Here is a 24710-nt window from a genome sequence, read left to right as displayed (position 1 = left end):
CCAATGCCAGCCAGCTCCGACACGGACCCACCACTGACCAAGGCCAAGGCAATCAGCTACAGTGGTAATGCCTCTGTGATAACATATTTAAGAAGGGAAAAATGAACCTAGTTGGAGCTTTTGCAGCCAGAGAGAGGAGTGAGAAGATGTAAGAAACTCTGCAGACACCAAGGTCAGTGCAGAAGGAGGGGGAGGAGGTGCTCCAGGTGCTGAAGCAGAGATCCCCCTGCAGCCCATGGTGAAGACCATGGTGAAGCAGGCTGACCCCTGCAGCAGCCCATGGAGGGAGGATGAGGGGGTGTAGAGATTTCACCTGCAGTCTGTGGAGGACCCCACGCCGGAGCAGGTGGAGGCACCTGAAGGAGGCTGTGGCCCCGTGGGAAGCCTGCACTGGAGCAAGCTCCTGGCAGGACCTGTGGACCCATGGAGAGAGAGGAGCCCACGCCAGAGCAGGTTTGCTGGCAGGACTTGTGACCCCCCATGGGGGACTCACGCTGGAGCAGTCTGCTCCTGAAGGTCTGCACCCCGTGGGAAGGACTCACGTTGGAGAAGTTCGTGAAGGACTGTCTCCCGTGAGAGGGACTCCATGCTGGAGCAGGGGAATGATGAGAGGAGTCCTCCCCCTGAGGAGGAAGAAGGGGCAGAAACACCGCGTGATGAACTGACCATAACCCCCATTCCCCATCCCCCTGTGCCGCTGAGGGGGGAGTAGGTAGAAACCAGGAGTGAAGTTAAGCCTGGGAAGATGGGAGGAGTGGGGGGAGGTGGTTTAAGATTTGGTTTTATTTCTCATTGCTCTGCTCTGTTTTGCTTGGTAATAAATTAGGTGAATTTTTCTCTAAGTTCAGTTTGTTTTGCCTGTGATGGTAATTTCTGAGTGATCTCTCCCCTGTCCTTATATCAACCAACAAGCTTTTTGTTATATTTTCTCTCTCCTGTCCAGCTAAGGAGGGGGAGTGATAGAGCGGTTTTAGTGGGAACCTGGCATCCAGCCAGGGTCAACCCACCGCGATTATATATATATACACACACACATACAGATATCATTGCCTTAACCTATAGGCCATCCCTCTAAAACAGCCATTCAATTAATTTAGTCTTTCACTTTGGAATCCATCTGTCATAACAGTCTTTCAGGACAGGAGAGATGGTGTATGCTGTTGGAGTGCTGCATGCTGCATCCAGAGCTCAGAGCTCGTGTATCTGGCACGGTCCATGCTCACAGTCTGAGGGTTGAAAACGTCTATTTCAAGGAAGTTCCTGGGCAGCAGTTGCTGATGTCAGCTGTAGTTTTATCATCGTAGCATTTTACTTGGTTTCATCAAAGATCATCCTTCATTAATTTGGGTGATTCTTATGGTAATACCATTGATATGACATATAGCAGTTGTAGTAGTGATGACACAAAATGGCAAGATTATTTAGCAATTACAGAATCATAGAATGGTTTGGGTTGGAAGGGACCTTAAAGATCATCTAGTTCCAACCCCCCTGCTACGGGCAGGGACACCCTCCACTAGACCACATTGCCCAAAGCCTCATCCAACCTGGCCTTAAACACTTCCAGGGAGGGGGCCTCCACAACCTCTCTGGGCAACCTGTTCCAGTGCCTCACCACCCTCACAGTAATGAATTTCTTTCTAACATCTAATCTAAATCGACCCTCCTTCAGCTTAAACCCATTACCCCTTGTCCTGTCACTACACTCCCTCATAAACAGTCCCTCACCATCTTGCCTGTAGGCCCCCTTCAGGTACTGGAAGGCCGCAATTAGATCTCCCCGGAGCCTTCTTTTCTCCAGGCTGAACAATCCCAACTCTCTCAGCCTGTCCTCATAGGAGAGGTGCTCCAGCCCTCTGATCAGCTTCGTGGCCCTCCTCTGGACTCGCTCCAACAGCTCCATGTCTCTCCTGTACTTGGGGACCCCAGAGCTGGACGCACTACTCCAGGTGGGGTCTCACAAGAGCAGAGTAGAGGGGCAGGATCACCTCCCTCCACCTGCTGGTCACGCCTCTTTTGATGCAGCCCAGGACACGGTTGGCTTTCTGGGCTGCAAGCGCACACTGCCGGCTCATGTTGAGCTTCTCATCAATCAATACCCCCAAGTCCTTCTCCTCGGGGCTGCTTTCAATCCATTCCTCACCCAGCCTATAGTCGTGCTGGGGATTGCGCCGACCCAGGTGCAGGACCTTGCACTTGGCCTTGTTGAACTTCATGCAGTTCGCACGGGCCCACCTCTCCAGCCTGTCAAGGTCCCTCTGGATGGCATCCCTTCCCTCCAGGGTGTTGACCACACCACACAGCTTGGTGTCGTCAGCAACCTTGCTGAGGGTGCACTCGATCCCACTGTCCATGTCGCTGACAAAGATGTTGAACAGTGCTGGTCCGAGTACCGACCCCTGAGGGACGCCACTCGTCACCGTTCTCCACTTGGACATTGAGCCGTTGACCACAACTCTTTGAGTGCGACCATCCAGCCAATTCCTTATCCACCGAGTGGTCCATCCACTGAAAACATGTCTGTCCAATTTAGAGACAAGGATGTCGTGCGGGACAGCGTCAAATGCTTTGCACAAGTCCAGGGAGATGACGTCAGCTGCCCTTTCCTTATCCGACGATGCTGTAACCCCATCATAGAAGGCCACCAAGTTTGTCAGGCACAATTTGCCCTTAGTGAAGCCGTGTTGGCTGTCAATTAACATCATACAAGTTAAATCATTGGCTGTTCTCACCCAAAACCAAATCCTCTTTGAGGTACACATTAGACTTCGCCATCACCCACCAAGCGCACCCTGGTCCTTGAGCAAAAGCATCCACACAAAGGGGTTCGCCATTGCCCGAAGCAGGGATAACCCAGATTGCCTTCCCCAATATATTCTTCACACGCACTATGGGGACTTTATCCCCTTCTACAATATGGAAGTTTTGACTGGGCAGAAACAGCCTGACTGGTAGAACCTCTAGCCTTGTCTAACCAGGTTGCCTTTGCTAAATGTGTTTGAGGGGTCCCACCAACCATGTAGTCTTTAGCAGTCCACTGTATCATTCGATTTCCCCAGAGGCTGGTGCATGATAGGGGATGGGATACACCCACTCAATGCCATGCATGTTGGCCCAGGCGTCTATGAGGTTGTTTTGGAAATGAGTCCCGTTGTCCGACTCGATTCTTTCTGGGGTGCCATGTCACCACAGGACTTGCTTTTCAAGGTACAGGATAGTGTTCCGGGCAGTGGCACGGGACAAAGGATATGTTTCCAGCCATCCAGTGGTTGCTTCCACCATTGTAAGAACATAGTGCTTCCCTTGGTGGCTTTGTGGGAGTGTGATGTAGTCAATCTCCCATGCTTCCCCATATTTATATTTCAGCCATTGTCCTCCATACCACAGAGGCTTTAACTGCTTGGCTTCCTTGACTGCAGCGCATGTTTCACATTCATGGATAACCCATCCATGGTCAAGTTTAACTCTCATTCATGAGCCTCTCTGTATGTTGCATCTCTTCCCTGATGGCCTGAGGTGTCATGGGCCCACCATGAGATATAATTCACCCTTACGGTGCCAGTCCAAATCCACCTGAGCCACTTGAATCTTGGCAGCCTGATCCACCTGCTGGTTGTTCTGATGTTCCTCAGTGGCCCGACTCTTGGGTAAGTGGGCATCTACATGACGTACCTTTACAACTAGCTTCTCTAGCCAGGCAGCAATATCTTGCCACAATGGGGCAGCCCAGATGGGTTTGCCTCTGCGCTGCCAGTTGCTCTGCTTCCACTGCTGTAACCACCCCCACAGGGCATTGGCCACCATCCATGAGTCAGTACAGAGGTAGAGTGTTGGCCACTTTTCTCTGTCAGCAATGTCTAAAGCCAGCTGGATGGCTTTCACCTCTGCCAAGTGACTTGATTAATCTTCTCCTTCAGCAGCTTCTGCGACATGTTGTATAGGACTCCATACAGCAGCCTTCCACCTCCGATGCTTTCCCACAATGCAACAGGACCCATCAGTGAAGAGGGCATATGGCTTCTCATCCTCTGTTAGTTCATTATATGGTGGGGCATCTTCAGCATGTGTCACCTCCTCCTCTGGCGACATTCTGAAATCTTTCCCTTCTGGCCAGTCCTTGATCAGTTTCAGAATTCCTAGGCGATTGGGGTTTCCTATTTGAGCTCGCTGCGTGATCAGTGCGACTCACTTATTCCATATACCATCAGTTGCATGACATGTAGAGGGGGCCCTCTCTTTGAACGTGCAGCCCAGCACCAGCAATCGGGGTATCGGTACACTTTGTGCTTCAGTATCAATCGCTTCTGAAGCAGATCAAACCCCTTCATATACTGCCAATATCTCTTTCAGTTGGATTTTAGCAGGCCTTGGATCCTCTGTATCCCCGAGTCCAAAACCCCAGGGGTCGATCTTGAGTCTCCCCTGGTGCTTTCTGCCAGAGACTCCAGGTAGGGCCATTCTCCCTGGCTGCGATGTAAAGCACTTTTTTTTCCCCATCTGTTCCTGCCTGGACTGGCCTAAGGGCTGCTGCAAAAAAAAAATTTCCCGTTTAATTTGTTCAAAGGCTTGTTGCTGCTATAGGCCCCATTAGAAATCATTCTTTCAGGTCACCAGAAAGAAAAGGCTTACAATCAGACTGAAATTTGGTATATGCATTCACCAGAAACCCACAACACCTAAGAAAGCTTGTTTTTCCTTTTTGTTGGTTGGTGGAGACATGGCTGCTATTTTGTTAATCACATCCATTGGGATCTGACAATGCCTATCTTGCTATTTTATTCCTAAAAACTGGATGTCCTGGGCAGGTCCCTTGACCTTATCTCGTTTTATGGCGAAGCCAGCCTGCAGCAGGACTTGGATTATTTTCTTCCCTTTCTCAGAAACTTCCTCTGCTGCTGTGCTGCCCCATACAATGATGTCAGCAATGTATTGCAGGTGCTCTGGGGCTTCTCTCTGTTCCAGGGCAGTCTGGATCAATCCATGGCAAATGGTGGGGCTGTGTTTCCACCCCTGGGGCAGTTGGTTCCAGGTGTACTGGACGCCCCTCCAAGTGAAGGCAAACTGTGGCCTGCACTCTGCTGCCAAAGGGATCGAGAAAAATGCATCAGCTATATCAATGGTGGCATACCACTTGGCTGCCTTTGACTCCAGTTCATATTGAAGTTCTAGCATGGCAGCACTCATGGGCAACGTGAATTCATTCAGGCAACAATAGTCTACCATCAGCCTCCACTCACCATTGGACTTCTGCACTGGCCATATGGGACTGTTAAAGGGTGAACAGGTTCTGCTGATCACTCCCTGACCCTCCAGTTGATGAATTAGCTTGTGGATGGGAACCCGGGAGTCTCTGTTGGTGCGGTATTGCCGCCAGTGCACAGTTGTGGTAGCAATTGGCACCTGTTGTTCTTTGACCCTCAGCAACCCCACAACAGAAGGGTACTCTGAGAGACCAGGCAGACTACACAATGGTTCAATTTCCTCTGTCTCCACGGCAGCTATTCCAAAATCCCACTTGTCCCATTTTGGGTCCTTGAAACACCCTCTCCTGAGGTAGTCTATGCCAAGGATGCATGGAGCCTCTGGCCCAGTCACAATGGGGTGCTTTTCCCAGTCATTCCCAGTTAGACTCACTTTGGCCTCCAGCAGAGTCAACTGTTGGGATCCCCCTGTCACTCCAGAAATACAGATGGGTTCTGCCCCTTTATTGTTTGATGGCATTAAAGTACACTGTGCACCAGTGTCCACTAGAGCCTTGTACTCTTGTGCCAGGCCAAATCCACACAGTCCAATAAACCCAGTTGGCCCTTTCCTCCACCAGGCTGAAGGCAGGGCCCCTCTAATCGTGCTCATCATATTTGCTACTCACTTCTTGCAAAAAAGACTTAGAAGACCCTTCAGGAGTATCATACATACAAGTAGGCCTTCCACTCGGTCTAGGGAACTGCCCGCTAGAAACAGGAGTGGCATTTTTCCTGGGAGAATCCCCTTTTGTGACTGTCTTGCCTTGCAACTCATGTACTCATGCCTGTAGGGTCGAGGTTGGTTTTCCATCCTGCTTCCTCATGTCCTCTCAGTGGTCACACAGGTAAAATCACAGGGTGCCTCGTGGTGTGTACCCTCTATATCCTCTCTCTTGAGCAGAGGAACGCTTACTCCTACACAGCTAGGATACTGGTCCGTATGGGTGGGGAATAGGACACATTCTCTTTGAGTTGCCGGACCTTCCAGGGCAATTTCTCCACAGCTGAGAAGAGAGAGGAAGAGAGACTTTCTTTGTGTTCCCAGAGTCGGCCAGCCACTTCATCCACTGTGGGTGCCTCTTTGCCTTTCTGGTCCACTACTGCCAATGAGTTGTTGTACAATGATGGTGTGCTCCATACATACTTCCATCACACGGGTCGGGTATATTGGACTTCGTCAGGATCTGTGGGTAACTGCGCATTGTTTGGGTCATAATAAACACACAGCTAATTCCCTCAGGTAGTGGATGCCTCACTCAATGGTGGTCCACTTGTCTGGATGACATACATCTTCACTGGAGGGATACCTTTCCCTCACACTTGACAGAAGTTGCCTCCAGAAGCTGAAGGCCTGTTCATCATCATCCCTTACTAAGCCAACTGGGATTTTTTGTGTATTTCTTCTTGTGTATAGAGGCAACTGATACTGGCATGGGTTGCTTTCTTGGTTCAGCTACACTGCCTGTCACTGGGATTTGGGTAGCCACAGTGCCTGTTGCTCTGTTTTCCCTCTCTTCCCCCTGAGGGTGCTGCCTACTATCGAGCAGTGTTTGGTACATACTGGCCAGGGCCCAGCACAGTGCAGTAAGTTGTTCCTCTTTGGAATAGCTACAGCATTTTCCTTTCAAATATTCTATCACTTCATCAGGGTCCTGTAGTTGTTCGGGAGCAAAGTTCCAAACCACTGGAGGGGAGGAGGTCTCTAGATACTTGCCCCTATTCTCTCATATGCCATGCCAGCCCTGATTATTCAGCCTCAGGGCAGGTCTCTGGGTGGTATTAAAACAATTTTTTGTAACCCTAAACAAGACCTGGAACACATTCAGGAGACCTAGCAATAGGAGCATGCTGGCTTGAACATCCCAAGGATATTAAAAATTCTCAAAAGCTGCTGTAACCAGCATGAAGGAAAAAGGGGAGGTGAAAGAGCAGGAGAAAGTACCCCCCCTCATCTTCCCCATAGATTGGGTGCGATTATTAATAAATTCCAAGAGATGTTGTCTGAGGTACAGGCAAGACAGCAATGCCACATACAATTACCAGCTTAAGCTCATGACCATTGATGTTGTTATATGATAAATCAATATTACACAGTACAACAAAATCCTGACCCCTCTCCAGAGATTATAAACAGCACCACAGGGAATACATAGAGCAAGTAAGGGTTTACATACCACAGTCGTGTGAACAAACATAACACCATGGTGACCAGCGACTGTTTAAGTAATATTATAAATACTTATCACAACTTTGTTTTAACATGCTCGGGTCAGACCTGTCGTTATCTCAACCCTTCATGCCCCACGTTGGGCACCAAAAAGGACTGTCCTGGTTTAGCCCCAGCTGGCAGCTGAGCACCATGAGGCCACTCACTCACTCCTCCCCCCCAAGGGGATGGGGAGGAGAATGGGAAGACAAAGGTAAAACTCATGGGTTGGGATAAAGACAGTTCAATAGGACAGCAAAGGGAGAGGAAAACAACAACAGTACTTCGAATATACAAAGCAATATATATATATATATATGCAATGCAACTTCTCACCCCACAACCTATGACACAGACTGCACACTCAGATCATCCCAGAACCGGTCCCGCTCCTCCCCAACTAGCCCCCTTTTATGTCGAGCATGACGTCATATGTTATGGAATACCCCTTTGGCTAGTTTGGGTCACCTGTCCTGGCTGTGTCCCATCCCAGCTTCTTGTGAAAATTAACTTCATCCTAGCTGAAACCAGGACACACAGCCCGTAGTAAGTTATCTTGTGCACAAATTAATTAAATCTGATGATTGTTATATTTGCCATTCATTCTCTTCTCCTAAAACCTTCATATAATCTTTTAGGAAGCCTGGTATCAAACTACAGAGCCTGAGATCTTGCAGGAGATGAGGAGAGATGGGAAAACAACAAGAGCAAGGTAATAAAAAGACATTGTGAAAATACAGAATGTGCCATTCAGGACATATGTCACAGTATCCTTTGTGAGAGAGTTTCTCAAGTATTGACTGCTTTGTGCCAATGCATGCTGAACTGCTGCAACCCAGACAGGACATGAAGAAGGTGTTAACTTTACTTGCAGCCAGGTTGGGTGGTTTTTTATTTGTCTGACATCATCTTTTAAAAATCAAGGATGTTCTAGGTAGTAAAAGATGTTAGGAAACATGATTAATCAACAAAAATGCAACTACCACAGCTTCAATCATCTGACATCCATGGATACACAGTATAGTAACCACCAGAGACTATGTCTTATACTGTATCTGAGACAAGAACTACAGACAGCATCAACCTCTACAGATAAAGCAATAAGGCTAGAAGCATTGTTTCAACTGATTATTCCAGTGACAGCAATTTGCCTCATTTCTCAAATGGCAGATAATCTCTCATCCTTGATTTACAGATGCTTAAACACACTATAAAGTTAATCATTAGATGTAACATAAAAATATGGTTATTATACCCTTGCATTCATAATTTGATAATTTTTTTCCCAAATCTTGTCCAGTTTGATCTCTATCAAAGGAAAATTAGCAGGATTTTTTCTAGCCCACTCAAGATTCTCAGTGGTAAGATATTAAAATCAAAACAAGTCTAGCACTACCCCTCCTCCTCTTTTTTGAATTATCAGATATAATTTCTTCTTACATGATAAAAGTAAGGTAAGGTATTAGAGACTGTGAAAAAAACTGCTGATGGAGAAAACGGAGTCAGTACAGCTGACTGGCATAGCTGATAAGACCATATATAGATAGATTTTACCTTTCTGACTAAACGGAGTGCTTGCGTCCTTTCTACTTCATTACTCTGCTGTATGTCAATACACCTAAAATAAGTTAAAAAACACATTTTGTTTACAACAGTTAAGGTGAAAGTTAGCGTTGTTAACACCTCGCATTAATATTTATGCAGTTGAATAAACAGAAGAATACTGTGACCGATTATTGAAATTCTGCCTTTCAGCATACTCGTTACAATTGGTCTATTAATTAGCTTCATTTTAAATGATCTTATCTCATTATCATAGAATCATAGAATGGTTTGGGTTGGAAGGGACCTTAAAGATCATTTAGTTCCAACACCCCTGCTACGGGCAGGGACACCCTCCACTAGACCAGGTTGACCAAAGCCTCATTCAACCTGGCCTTAAACACTTCCAGGGAGGGGGCCTCCACAACCTCTCTGGGCAACCTGTTCCAGTGCCTCATCACCCTCACAGTAAAGAATTTCTTCCTAACATCTAATCTAAATCGACCCTCCTTCAGCTTAAACCCATTACCCCTTGTCCTGTCACTACACTCCCTCATAAACAGTCCCTCACCATCTTGCCTGTAGGCCCCCTTCAGGTACTGGAAGGCTGCAATTAGATCTCCCCGGAGCCTTCTTTTCTCCAGGCTGAACAATCCCAACTCTCTCAGCCTGTCCTCATAGGAGAGGTGCTCCAGCCCTCTGATCAGCTTCGTGGCTCTCCTCTGGACTCTCTCCAACAGCTCCATGTCTGCCTTGTACTGGAGGCCCCAGAGCTGGATGCAGTACTCCAGGTGGGGTCTCACAAGAGCAGAGTCGAGGGGCAGGATCACCTCCCTCGACCTGCTGGTCACGCCTCTTTTGATGCAGCCCAGGACAAGGTTGGCTTTCTGGGCTGCAAGCGCACACTGCCGGCTCATGTTCAGCTTCTCATCAATCAATACCCCCAAGTCCTTCTCCTCGGGGCTGCTTTCAATCCATTCCTCTCCCAACCTGTAGTCGTGCTGGGGATTGCGCCGACCCAGGTGCAGGACCTTGCACTTGGCCTTGTTGAACTTCATGCAGTTCGCACGGGCCCACCTCTCCAGCCTGTCAAGGTCCCTCTGGATGGCATCCCTTCCCTCCAGCGTGTCGACCGCACCACACAGCTTGGTGTCGTCGGCAAACTTGCTGTGGGTGCACTTGATCCCACTGTCCGTGTCACTGACAAAGGTGTTAAACAGTGCCAGTCCCAGTACCGACCCCTGAGGAATGACACTCGTCACTGTTCTCCACTTGGACATTGACAAACATTATTAGTTTGCCCTTTGGTGGTATTCTGTTGTGTCATGGGTTATACTTAGATTACAAGTTCTTGGGCATGAACTACTTTTTTCCCCTGACTTTGTACTAGAGGCTCCAAAGCACTATGATAATACAAAGAATCGTAACAACTCCCATAAAGCAACCTAAAACATGAAAATTACTGAGGTTTCAACCTTCTAACACCACCACAGACTAATTTATGATTTATGATGTATATGATTCAAAAATATCTATAACTTGTCTAATTTTTTCTTACTCATAGTACATTACACATTAGGACAGCATTTTATTTGTATTAGCTAGTGTGATGTATTATCCCTGTATTTTTAAAGGGGGACATTATTCATATTGAAGAAAAAAATACTTTTATAAAGCTACATATCAAGAATGTAAGAGGATATGAAAACACCTTTTCTCACATGTCTCAACCATGAAAAAAACCAAGTGATTTACAACTGTACATTTTACAACAAGGAAGGAAGGGAAGATTACCTGGCTATCAAGTAATCCACTTTCAACTTTAGCACCTTCTGGAGAATACTGGAGTCTCGAATGAGATAGCGGAGGGCTCGCAATCCTGCTGCTCGCACCTCTTTTGCTTCATTTAGTAAAGCTAACCGTAGACTACAATGAAGAAAACAAGGGGAACAAACAATTATTTAGCAGCAGGTAGACTACATAATCTGATGTGCAGCTACTACCTACTAATTTAAAATAAAGAGTTTTAAAGACAAATATTCTGCATTAATTTTCTGTCTTTGAGATATTCACTTGTACAGCCTAGAAGGCAAACCTTCACCCTGCCAAAATATGCGGACAATATATTAATCTGAAAAAGCCACAAATAATTTTTTTTTTTTTAAAGAACAGTTTGTACATCCCTGAAATGATATATGACCAAGACTTGTATACAACCTGTTATTTGACAAAACTGAGCACAATATTAGTCCTGAAAAGGTATACTGGATTAGTTACAATTTTCAAGAAAATTAACAGGTGGAGAGTATTTCTTCCTCTGCTAGACTGCCAATCCATAAGCATGAGTCCTCAAAACAATGTCTTGACACCTAACAGAGACAAATTTGCACCTTAATTATATGCACCACTCACTAAAGATGTTATAGCAGAAATATGTTTACATGAAATATGAAAGTCATAACTTCAGCAGTCCCATACATCACAGATTTCTACAGATTTAATTTCAACATATAACAAAAATGTATTTCTCTTCAGAGAGATTTTGAAAGCATTTTGCTTGCACCAAGGCAAGCTTTCCTAAATATAACTGTCATCATAATGTATTTTCCTAAATTTACTAGCTAGGCCCTCAAAAGATGTGCTGCTCTTGCTTGACTACACAAGAAGAAAAAAAAACAAAACAAAACAAAACAAAGCACCCAGAAAACCCCACTAACACTCTCCCCCCCCAAAAAAAACCCACCAAAAAACATCCCTCCCCAAAAAAAAACCCAACCAAAACCAAACCACAAAACACCAAAAGAACCCCAACCCTCAGCCACATATTTTAGTAGGATTGTTTTAGTGGACATCTAAGAAAGTAAACACCTCAGCCAGTGAAACTGAATTTCAACCTATACAAACTGATTTTTTTTTTCTTGTTCTAGAATGGTCATGCATGGTAATCAGCTATTCCAAAGCCAAAATCTTCTAAATCTTTCTGCACAATCTCACTGCCCTGGTTTTGGCTGGAGAGAGTTAAATTTTCTTCCTAGCAGCTGGTACAGTGCTTACATTTTGGATTTAGTATGAGAATAATGTTGATAACACACTAATATTTTAGTTGTTGCTAAGCAATCAAGTACTTTTCAGCTTCTTGGGAGTGCCCAAGAAGCTGGGAGGGGACACAGCTGACCCAAACTGGCCAAAGAGATATTCCATATGACATCATGCTCAGTATATAACTGGGGGAGCTGGCCAGGAGGCGCGCAGTTCAGGAATTAACATCAGTTCCGAATAGTGAGCAATTGTGCTGTGCATCACTTCTTTTGTATATTCTTTTATCATTATTATTATTATTCTCTTCCTTTTAACGTCATACTCAGTACATAAAGGGGGCTGGCCGGGTAGAAGGAGTCGCTGCTCAGGGATGGGCTGGGCATCAGGGGTGAGCAAATTACACTGTGTATCACCCACTTTGTATATTCTGTTACAAGTAGTTGTTATTTCCCTCTCCCTTTGCTGTCCAGTAAAATCCTTATGCCAACCCACAAGTTTTACCTTTGTCTTCCCATTCTCCTCCCCATCCCCTTGTGGGCGGAGGAGGGAGCGAGCAGCCTTGTGGTGCTCAGCTGCTAGCTGGGGCTAAACCAGGACGGTCCTTTTTGGACATTTAGAAGTGTACAAGGCTGAACAAAAAATTCGCCATTAAAAACAAAAACTAAACAAAAATACTCCACCAGTCAATGACTGAACTCCAAAAACCTGAGAGCACATACAACAAGCAAAAAGAGAAACCTGACCTTATAAAGCCAATTAAGATATGCTACAGCAGGCAGAAAAAAATATGTAGAAAACCTACGCACGTGTGTCTGTATATGTCTGCATGTTCTGATGAGGAGACGTGCCATGCTGGACCTTGTTCTCACCAATAAGGAGGGGCTGGTGGGGAATGTGAAGCTCAAGGGCAGCCTTGGCTGCAGTGCCCACGAAATGGTGGAGTTCAGGATCCTCAGGGCAGCGAGGAGAGCACTCAGCAAGCTCACTACCCTGGACTTCAGGAGAGCAGACTTTGGCCTCTTGAGGGATCTGCTTGGTAGAATACCATGGGACAAAGCCCTGGAAGGAAGAGGGGCCTAAGACAGCTGGCTAATATTCAAGGGTCACCTCCTCCAAGCTCAGGAGAGATGCATCCCAACAAAGAGGAAGTCAGGCAAATCCACCAAGAGGCCCCCATGCATGAACAAGGAGCTCCTGGGCAAAGTCAAACACAAAAAGGAATCCTACAGAGGGTAGAAGCAAGGGCAGGTAGCCTGGGAGGAATACAGAGAAACTGTCCGAGCAGCCAGGGATCAGGTTAGGAAAGCTAAAGCCCAGACAGAATTAAATCTGGCCAGGGATGTCAAGGACAACAAGAAAAGCTTCTAGACATACATCAGCGATAAAAGGAGGACGAGGGAAAATGTGGGTCCCCTCCAGAATGATACAGCAGATCTGGTAACCCAGGATATGGAGAAGGCTGAGGTACTCAACGACTTCTTTGCCTCAGTCTTCACTGGCAAACGCTTGAGCCACACTGCCCAGGTCACAGAAGGCAAAGGCAAAAGACTGGGAGAATGAAGAACCGCCCACTGTAGGAGAAGATCAGGTTCGAGAATATCTAAGGAACCTGAAGGTGCACAAGTCCATGGGACCTGATGAGATGCATCCGCGGGTCCTGAGGGAACTGGCGGATGAAGTGGCCAGGCCACTCTCCATCGTATTTGAGAAGTCCTGGCACTCCGGTGAAGTTCCCACTGACTGGAAAAGGGGAAACATAACCCCCATTTTTAAAAAGGGAAAAAAGGAAGACCCGGGGAACTACAGACCAGTCAGTCTCACCTCTGTGCCTGGCAAAATCATAGAGCAGACCCTCCTGGAGACTATGCTCAGGCACATGAAAAATAAGGAGGTGACTGGTGACAGCCAACACGGCTTCACTAAGGGCAAATCGTGCCTGATAAATTTGGTGGCCTTCTATGATGGGGTTACAGCATTGGTGGTTAAGGGAAGAGTGACAGACGTCAACTACCTGGGCTTGTGCAAAGCATTTGACACTGTCCCGCATGACATCCTTGTCTCAAATTCAGATAGATGTGGATTTGACGGATGGACCACTTGGTGGATGAGGAATTGGCTAGACGAATTGGCTGGACAGTCGCACTCAAAATGTTGTGGTCAGTGGCTCGATGTCCAAGTGGATGGGGCTTTGGGCAACCTGGTCTAGTGGAGGGTGTCCCTGACCATGGCAGGGGGGTTGGAACTAGATGATCTTTAAGGTCCCTTCCAACCCAAACCATTGTATGATTCTATGACTTCTCAGCTGTACCACAAGCAGAAAACTTGAAAAATAAATGAGACCTACTAGATAACCCAAAAGGAAAGGGAGAAGGAATGAAGCAAATAGTATGAATAAAGTGCTTATTTCTCTTAAGTCATTGCTTTAGAGATCTGTATGAAGACTCCTATCCTAAAGTCTTTTTTATTATACTAAATATGATTTAGACTAAGAAGTGAAAACGATGGAAGAACTGGAGGAAATTCATCAATAAGCACTGTCACTGGCCCACCAAGCTTCATATCTAAGTATTTGCAAAGAACATTAACGTGAATGATCTGCTTATATTTGCTAGCACTGTATTATAAATGGTAGCAGCCAAGATGAAGAAAAGGCAGTAAACAGGTCTATACAAAAAGGATTCCAAAGTGCATCCAGAGGACTGCTTATCATCTTAAAATTACCTTAAAATAAAACTGGTTAGTTACGTGAAGCAGCCAGAAGATTTCTCAAGAGATCAGCAGAATACAGTTTGTGTAAGACTTGAATGGAGACAATTACAATAGTGTATAAAAAGACATAAGGTGTCGCTGAAGATTGTATTAAGGGATATAAAGAGGTTATAGGGTAATGAAAAGTAGTTTCACAAATCAAAATCTGAAAAGATGAATTCCAAGAGTGGACGTGAATGGAAGATTTTTATCCTGCCAATTTTTGTCCTGATTTTTATCCAGTTAAGTACTAGGTTCACAATCTCCTTTTGTAGACACTATTCAATATACTATTCACGATTTGGAGAAAGGAATGGGACGGGGGAGAATACAGAGAGCAACATTGTTTATGTTAATGAGAATAGGATGAGGTTATGAGAAACTTCAAGGGGACTTAAAAAACATCTGCATGCACAGTTCACAAGATGGTGAAGGAAATTCAAGATTGTTAAATGTGAGTTAACATACACCAAGATTAAAAAAGTGTTATAAACCCATACTACATGATTCTAAAATAGCCATTGGATCAAGAAAATGATTTTGATACGTGCACTCCACATACATCTGTGGCTGAAAGAGCCAAAAAGATATCATGATTGTGTAGGAGGGAGTAAGCGCAATACTACTTGCCCCAGTATTTTAAGTGTCACTGCAAAAATTAAAAGAACAACCTAAGACAGCATTAAGGCTGATAAATATTAAGGATGTATATTGGGTTTGTGTGGCAAGGTTTTGGTAGCGGGGGGGGCTACAGGGGTGGCTTCTGTGAGAAGCTGCTAGAAGCTTCCCCTGTGTCTGACAGAGCCAATGCCAGCCGGCTCCAAGACGGACCCACCGCTGGCCAAGGCCAAGCCAATCAGCGCCTCTGTGATAGCATATTTAAGAAGGGGAAAAAAACCAGTTAGGGAGAGCTTTTGCAGCCAGAGAGGCGTGAGAAGATGTAAGAAACTCTGCAGACACCAAGGTCAGTGCAGAAGGAGGGGGAGGAGGTGCTCCAGGCAACAAAGCAGAGATCCCCCTGCAGCCCGTGGTGAAGAAGGCTGTCCCCCCTGCAGCCCATAGAGGAAGAATGATGAGGAGTAGAGATTCTACCTGCAGCCCATGGAGGACCCCATGCTAGAGCAGGTGGAGGTACCTGAAGGAGGCCTGTGATCCCATGGAGCAAGCTCCTGGCAGGACCTGTGGACCCATGGAGAGAGAGGAGCCCACGCCAGAGCAGGTTTGCTGGCAGGACTTGTGACCTTGTGGGGGACCCATCCTGGAGCAGTCTGTTCCTGAAGGTCTGCACCCCGTGGGAGAGAACTGTAGCCCGTGGGAAGGACTCACATTGGAGAAGTTGGTGGAGGACTGTCTCCCGTGAGAGGGACCCCATGCTGGAGCAGGGGAAGAATGTGAGGAGTCCTCCCCCTGAGGAGGAAGGAGCGGCAGAAACAACGTGTGATCAACTGACCGCAATCCCTATTCCCTGTCCCCCTGTGCCGCTGAGAGGGGAGTAAGTAGAAACCGGGAGTGAAGTTAAGCCCGGGAAGAAGGGGGGGGAGGTGGTTTAAGATTTGGTTTTATTTCTCATTATCCTACTCTGCTTTGTTTGGTAATAAATTAGATGAATTTTTTCTTTTTTCTAAGTTCAGTCTGTTTTGCCCATGACAATAATTCGTGACTGATCTCTCCCTGTCCTTATCTCGGCCCACGAGCCTTTCGTTATACCTTTTCTCTCCTGCCTAGTTAAGGAGGGGGAGTGATAGAGTGGCTCTGGTGGGCACCTGGCCTCCAGCCAGAGTCAACCCACCACAGACTGATAAGAAGTCTGGAAGAACTAACAAAGGACAGAATAAGAAAGAACATTCATTACCTATTAGAGGTTTTTTTTTGTTTGTTTGTTTTTACCTTTTCTAAAGGATCTCATCTACTCACTACAGAAGGATAATAATGGTTTTGATAAATCTCTGTTTGATCCAGTCAGGTAACTGTGAAAATTCTGAATTTTACTTTTATGGCCAAAGCCTCTCACAGCATCTTACTAAAAGGCCTCAAACTTTTGAGGCCTACCAACACTCCATTTTCTTCATGGCTCAAGGCTTCCTCTCAGCTGTCAATTGTATGGTGCCCTGGAAACCAGCAAGACTCATTTACACTGGAAATGACAACACAATGTGTCACTATTATCTCCATCTACTAGCAGGAAGAAGCTATAATCAGGCACCTGGACTAACAAAATACTAAAAAGAGAATGAGTTCTAAAAAACAGATCTTTAACTTGAGAACAATTGCAATTATTGCAGACTAAATACAAGTGTCTTGTATCAAGGTTACTGATCCCAAAACCTAGAACTTCATAGGAAATCTATAATTATTCCTGAAATCACTGATTCCCTTATAGTTTAATGCTTTAAGGTTAGCCATTCATATTTCACAAATGCAGAAAACTCTCACAATATTTTTTGCATCCAAATAACTTTTCTTGTTTCCAAAGAAAACCAAGTTTGTTCTGTAGAACAAAAAGGTTTCCCTATGGAGTTTAAGATAACGTTGAGAAAATCAGCAGAGCAAATTACAGTACTTGCATGTTATTTCCAAAGGAATAATTTCCTAAATTAATTAATTAAAAAGTTCAGTATTTGCAAGTTACTCAGAGTAGCTGTAGAGCAAAATAACCTGCAGAGTACTACTGCAGAATGGCTACAACCCTGTAGGGCAATTTTTTTTTTAAATTGCTTGAAAAGTCTATATTTCATAAAAGCAATCCATTCTATAAACATTTCTGAAGAACCACCAGCCAGCACAGTTATGGTTGTTAATATTTAAGTATTTGGGTTGTATGCTTGAACTTGAAAATTATCACTATAGCAGAATAATCTACATATATGTGTAAAAAAATTTGCGTCTCGTACATACACAGAGGAATCACTGGCCTAACCAAAGTAACATCACTAACCAAGATAATTTTCCTGCTATCTGCCTTTAATTTTTTGAGAAACCATTTTTGGCTTTTTTTTTTTTTTTTAAGTAGAAGGCTATTTTTCTTCTTGTGTCTGCTGACAACAACAGTTTTATCTGTTCCTTATCAATATCCTTAATTGTGTTTGGATTAATAGATCTTTCTGCAAACTTTTTCCTATAAAAACAAACAATAGCATTTCTATAACCTTTTAAGACTTGTATTTACAAATATTTGGTAAAGAATTCTGAATTTTGAAGTTATACTCATAAGTGATGTTTAGTCCCATCATAAAACACTGTTATAGATTACATAAATAAGATCAGAAGACAATAACTTATTAAAGCTCACAGCAAAACACAGATTCACAAAAACACTTATTAACATTTTTTTTAGCTCTAACAAGGAAAATCAGTTCTATTTAAGAAAACAACTTACAATATTTCCACAAGAAGTACACAAGTTTTCCCAAATTTTTACTTAAAGAGTGACTAGCTTTTCTAAGCTTTCTTTCTTAGGTCCGATAACTAAATTGAAAGAGTACTTCATCATATGAAATACTAGATCTTAATTGTTTCTGCCACCAATGCTGAGCCTCAGGACAAATTTACCAATGTCTGTGCAAAACCACAGAAGTTCTGGAAATAAGCACATAGTTACATTTGACTGTCAGAAATGGCAACAAAATATAGGAAAAATCCCCTTGAAAGTACATACACAGGGTGTTTTAATAGCAAGGAAAGTGATGCTACGAAGATATACATTCACACCAAATTAACATAAAATGCTTATCTTTAATTCTTAGTTCTACATCAAGAGTATACTCTAAATTCTGTAAGAGCACATTTTTACTATAAGTGCTTTCTGCGAGTACTGAGGTATTTTTTACATTTATGAGGAATATAATAAAGAAATCCATACTTTAACTTGGAGGGTTTTTTCCTCTCTTTGTCTGAAAACATATAATGTATTTGATTTTACTCATTAAAAATATTTTTACGGTGTATATATTTGCATTATAAAATTTCAAACATTAGAACTACAAAAGACTACCTCAAAAGTACAAATAAAATTGATTTAATTGCACCTAGAACAATTAAAGTACCCTAGCATTGCTCTAGTGCTCCTTACTACTTACCATATTATGATGCTGTCATACGTAAAACCTAGCTTTTCTTCAGCATGGCCAGCATTACAAAGAAGCTGAAAATAAAAGAAAACATCTATTACTTAAGTCTTTAAAAATGACTATGTAAAACTGAAGATTTCTGGCAATGCATTCAAAGAAACATGAGGAATTTCATTCATGGCAAGGGGAAACTTACCAACTTCAGACTTCCCTGAGAATTTCTGCTGTCAGTATTCTATGCCTATATATGCCAGACACAAACCTGTGGCCTCTCATACTAGAGAAAAGCTTGCACAAATGCATACGCTGCCTACTGGTCAATTTTTCAACTCCAGATTGCTCCTCTTGCTGCCTTTAAGCTCTTTTCAGAAGAGCCATTAGTTGTGCAATCGGTAACCTGAGCAGAGATGAAGACGACTGAAGTCAAAGCACATCTGCATTCAAAACAGAGGGCTTGGGTGAGAGCTTTGAAGCAAAGATTGACACTGATGGTCCACTGTCATGTTTTGCCACAGCAGCACAGGCCTAGAAAAAAGGCACCACCAAGTGTCCCATAACTGACTGCCTGCCTGGCCTGCTATGGATTCCATGGAATTTGTACCTCTGAAAATATCAGTGCAAAGGTTGAATTTAGGCAGACAGAAAGACACCAATAAACTGTTGCAAATTCTGAACATTTCAACCATATCTGTCAATTTTGAGCACAAGACTGAAGATTTACAAGTACACTTTTTATGTAAAAATCCAATTTCAAAAGGAGCAATCATCTAGTGCATGCCAGCTTTAGCCTCTTGAGAAAAGAAAAACAGTCTTCTGCAAGAAGAGCTGATGCTGTTCTCCTTTGCAAGAGCAGCAAAGAAATTCTTAGTAATCTCATTTACTATCCCTAGCAAAAATTATAAAATACTTTAATATTACATCTAAATCTCAAAGCACTTTTCCAAGCACTTCCAAAAACTTTGCACCTTGTCCTTTTCAAAAGAGGTTCAGTTTTACATTCAGTTCTGAGCTAGTGTGGTATTAACAGTTTCTCCTCAGTGAGGAATTCAGGAAGTGTTTGTGCCAACTAGTGAACACCCTTGTTCTAAAATTAAAATATATCAAACTCTGTGCTATGTTTGTGTTCTGTGCCAAGCGCAAGGTCCTGCACCTGGGTCGGGACAACCCCCAGTATCAATACAGGCTGAGGGATGAAGAGATTGAGAGCAGCCCTGCCGAGAAGGACTTGGGGGTACCGGTGGAGGAAAAAGCGGACATGAGTCAGCAACGTGTGCTTGCAGCCCAGGATATGGCTGGCTTTCTGGGCTGCATCAAAGGAAGCATGACCAGGAGGTTGAGGGAGGCGATTCTGCCCCTCTACTCTGCTCTCGTGAGACCCCGCCTGGAGTACTGCATTCAGCTCTGGAGTCCTCAGTACAAGAAAGACATGGACTTGTTGGAGCAAGTCCAGAGGAGGGCCACAAAGTTGATCAGCAGGCTGGAACACCTCTCCTATGAGGAGAGATTGAGTGGAGGACCCCATGCCGGAGCACGTGGAGGCACCCGAAGGAGGCTGTAACCCCATGGGAAGCCTGCACTGGAGCAAGCTCCTGGCAGGACCTGTGGACCCATGGAGAGAGAGGAGCCCACGCCAGAGCAGGTTTGCTGGCAGGACTTGTGACCCCGTGGGGGACCTCACGCTGGAGCAGTCTGCTCCTGAAGGTCTGCACCCTGTGGAGGAGACTCACGTTGGAGAAGGCCGTGAAGGACTGTCTCCCGTGAGAGGGACCCCACGCTGGAGCGGGGGAACGATGAGAGGAGTCCTCCCCCCGAGGAGGAAGAAGCGGCAGAAACAACGTGTGATGAACTGACCATAACCCCCATTCCCCGTCCCCCTGTGCCGCTGAGGGGGGTGGAGGTTGAAGCCGGGCGTGAAGTTGAGCCTGGGAAGAAGGGAGGGGTGGGGGGAGGTGTTTTAAGATTTGATTTTATTTCTCATTCCTCTTCTCTGTTTTGCCCGTGATGATAATTAGTGAGTGATCTCTCCCTGTCCTTATCTCGACCCACAAGCTTTTTGTTATACCTTTTCTCCCCTGTCTAGTGAATGAGGGCAGTGATAGAGCAGCTCACAAGCCTTTTTGCCCACAAAACTGGAGCTTCAGGTATTAGGTGATGAGCAGCCGATGAGCCACAGCTCCAATTCAGAACAAAACATAACTTTCCATAGCCTGAGTATCATCAGAACTGGGAATGCTAATTTCTTGGAGCAGAAAACTTAAGATGCTACAGCACCTGTTAAGCAAGAATAACCCATGTTCTACAGCCAGAGCATCAAGAACATAACATTAAAATTTTTACTAATAAGAAAAAAAAAATTTGATGAATGAAATGCAAGTTTTTGTAAAATATCACGTATACAGCGTACTTTGCACAGCACCCGTGGTTACTGTGCAGACTTGAATGTCACTAGTTAAAACTCCTCTTGAAGGGAAAGACAAATGAAAACGGAGTTACATCTCTTTGGCATGCAAATGTCAAACAAAATATCTGCCTTACAGTATCATTCTTGCAGATAAAGTAACAAATTCTGTTGACTGCTGACCACCATTATTTTAATCAATTTTATATAAAGTTATTAACTTCTGCATAAAATCCTGGAGTCTAGTTCAGTACTTTTTAAAGGGTGATTGCTTTCCTTCTCCTTAATAAATAGGGGGATACTCTTCACACACACCCCCCCTTAAAAATCTAGTCCTCTTTCAAGGAAATAAATCTGAACCTAACATACCTCAGATGTCTCAGAATTAATACAGAACTTAATGTCTACCATGATCTCTGTCATGGAAAATCCATGTTAACTTACATTACTTGTTTCCACATGAATACAAACATTTTGTTTCCTCTGATCAAAAGAGCAGAACATTATTTCTTCCAAATGTGAGAGTTGCCCAATCTTTGAAGGAAAAATTTGGGGCAGTGGGGAGCAACTGGTTAGACTGGTACATGTCACAAAACCTCACCATATTCCCCACACTCCCATCTCACGAAGGAGGAACTGAGACTATATCAACTCATGGTAGAAGACCAGAGTGCAAAAAGGAAATAAAACCATCTCCCCCAAGTTCCAGGCTTTCATTCTTAACCACTGCAATGGAAAAAAGAAAAAAAACCAACCACACAACCAAAACAAAAAAAAAAATCCAACACACACAAACCCAAAAAACAACCCACAGAACTGTTCCAACCACAAAGGAGGCAATACAATTTGCAACTTTTATTCTATTTTCATAACTGCATTTACAGTTCAAACAAAAATAGGAAGCTTCCAAAACCAAATGTACAAGTTATAGATTTATAAAACAGATATTCCAGAGTGATAAATATAACAAATGCTAAACAGAGCTGGATGATTCCTTTATACAGGGTCACTCTGATTTAGTATCAAAATCAGGTTATGAACTACAGTCTCTGTCTTTAAAAGTAATTTTTAATTTTAGCAAGTTGATTTTCACAAATTCATAATTTCTTGCCAATCTTAAGTTCAATTTATGAAAACCTTCCTCGTGTTCTTGTATGTATTTTCCAATTTTAACACTACGTAAGTATAAGGAACACATTCTTCAAATATTCAATTATATAATTACTGAATTTTTCAAAATCAACTGTAAAAAAAAAATTTGGTTCATCCTTTAATTACATTACACATATTTATTAATTTACCATATTTCTAGGTGCTTAACATCTGTAGTAGTAAAATCAACACTGTTTTAAGATCTATACTTTCAAATATTGACTTTTCACTAGAATCATGCATCTGCAAACCTAATCCAACTCTTTAAGGCAACTAGAGAATTTGGAAGCACCTACATTTTTAAGTTTCCAGGTCAGCACAAAAAGGAAATACAGCTACACATCAGTCTTTTCTAGCAGAAAAATGAGCTTTTTTGAAATACAGTTTGGAATCTCAGTAACAGCAGCAGTATTTTGTCAGTAGTGGATGTCTGACATAGACTGACAGATGTAATAAGGCAATGACCCAAAGAAAAATCTCCTACTTTGGAGTTTATGATGCACATTTGTCCTTCTCGTATCTATTGGTTCCCCAAACCTGCCCTTGAGCATTTATTCTTTCACTTGAGATTGTCTCAAAACTGTCAAGCAGCCTCCCGATTATCTTACTCAATGATTTGTTATCAGCTCATCAACAACAACAATTTAAACCTTACTTTCCCCACTACTAACTTGTTTCTTGGCTACTGCTGATTGCAGGATTCATCCTCTGTCACAAAAACTTGGGTTTCATCTTCAAGTATGCCACCCTATCTGTGGCATTCTATCAGAAAGGTGTACAACTTACCAGCTCCTTCTGCATATCAATCCATCCATTTGGGTAACACTCACACTGAAGCTCCAATGTCTCCTAGCTCACTAACTACAACGCACTTTTCCCTTGCCTGGACAAATGGAACACTGGTCTAACCACAGCCATTCAGTATGCTACAACAAACACCCCTTTCATAACTACCTGCTCACATCCCATCAGTCCTCTCTGCTGCTCTCCATGTGTTGTTCCTCCTCCTCTACCCAAAAAAAAAAAAAAAAAAAGAAAAAAGAAAAGATACTTCCTCTCCTCCTTAACACCTTTCATGGTCTCTTTCTTCAGACTACCATCTCTCATTCTACAGTAAGTTTTTAATTCTTGCTTCCTGTCAGCTCACATCATCAACTTCCAACATATCTGTCACTTTCAGGCAAGTACCTTTCACATTCCTATGATTTGGAAGCTTATATTTGGAAAAAGCACCTCAAAAAACAGCAATACGGACAATTTCTAGAAATCGTCCCTTTAAATCTTTTTCACTGTGAAACCTGCAATGAAAGTTGACAGTTGCTATTCTATTAGTGCCTAAACCACTGCACATCATGCTCATCAATACAGTCCTCTCCCTCACCATAATTTGTCAGTTAACATCCAGAGAGTCTGGCATTACACATTTTTGATTCAATTCTGTGGAGCAGGAACCAATATTTAGCTCTAGCTGTGCAACTTAACCCATGAATTGAGATATAATTCAGGCTTCTAAGCACTAAAATACTACAAAACTTCAGCCAGCAGGACATGAAGACAAACTTCAGCATAACCCTGCATTCACATGTTTGCTTGTCCTAATTTGCTCCTTTCCTCTCCCACAGTACACAGATTCCAAGTACTGTTCCGTGATACTAAGCTGTTTCATTAATCTCCCAGTCAACACCTGACAGAGTACATGCAAAATATTTTGCCCATATGATCCCTTGTTCTGACACCATTTGAGCTCTTACCTTAGTAAAGTTATTCAAGTGACCTAGTTTTCTCATGTTTGAAATGCCTTGTAACTTGGCCACATTTTGGAGAATTTCTCTCATATTATCACAGGGTTCTGCAAAAGAAAACAGGTTATTACAGTTTAAAAAAAATAAATCAAAAATCAAAACATGCATTCAACATACAGTTTCCTCACTACAACAGGTACTCTCCTGGTCTTAATTAAGGATGCAGATCATTTTCCCTCAAGAAGCATCAATTTATGTTTTGGGTTTGCGTAGCAAGGTTTTGGTACTGGGGGCGCTACAGGGGTGGCTTCTGTGAGAAGCTGCTAGATGCTTCCCCTAGGTCCAACAGGGCCAATGCCAGCCGGCTCCAAGATGGACCTGCTGCTGGCCAAGGCTGAACCAATCAGCAATGGTGGTAGTGTCTCTGTGATAACATACTTAAGGAGAAGAACAAAAAAAAAAAAAAAAGCAGCAGTATTTTTTGCAGCCAGAGAGAGGAGTGAGAAGATATAAGAAACTCTGCAGACACCAAGGTCAGTGCAGAAGGAGGGGGAGGAGGTGCTCCAGGCACCG

The 24710-nt window shown here is 43.7% G+C and overlaps 1 protein-coding gene across 2 annotated transcripts in view; it reads right to left on the bottom strand.

Annotated features, from left to right (window-relative positions):
- The window catches only part of LOC142599146 (rapamycin-insensitive companion of mTOR-like), a 127015-nt gene that overhangs the window by 69030 nt on the left and 33275 nt on the right, over window positions 1–24710 (bottom strand). Inside the window, exons 3-6 of one of the 2 annotated variants that reach the window (XM_075738845.1) lie at window positions 24147–24244; window positions 18855–18919; window positions 10786–10917; window positions 9004–9067 (exon numbers count right to left, since the gene is read on the bottom strand). In XM_075738845.1, coding sequence (XP_075594960.1) covers window positions 9004–9067; window positions 10786–10917; window positions 18855–18919; window positions 24147–24244 — 359 coding nt within the window. Of the gene's footprint in view, window positions 1–9003; window positions 9068–10785; window positions 10918–18854; window positions 18920–24146; window positions 24245–24710 lie in introns of those variants that run through there. The other variant, XM_075738846.1, reaches the window with a different exon arrangement.

The sequence above is a fragment of the Balearica regulorum genome, chromosome W (genome assembly GCF_011004875.1).
Source record: "Balearica regulorum gibbericeps isolate bBalReg1 chromosome W, bBalReg1.pri, whole genome shotgun sequence".
Lineage (NCBI taxonomy): Eukaryota > Metazoa > Chordata > Aves > Gruiformes > Gruidae > Balearica > Balearica regulorum.
Note: the sequence above shows the minus strand (reverse complement) of the source record. Positions and strands in the feature narration are given on the sequence as shown.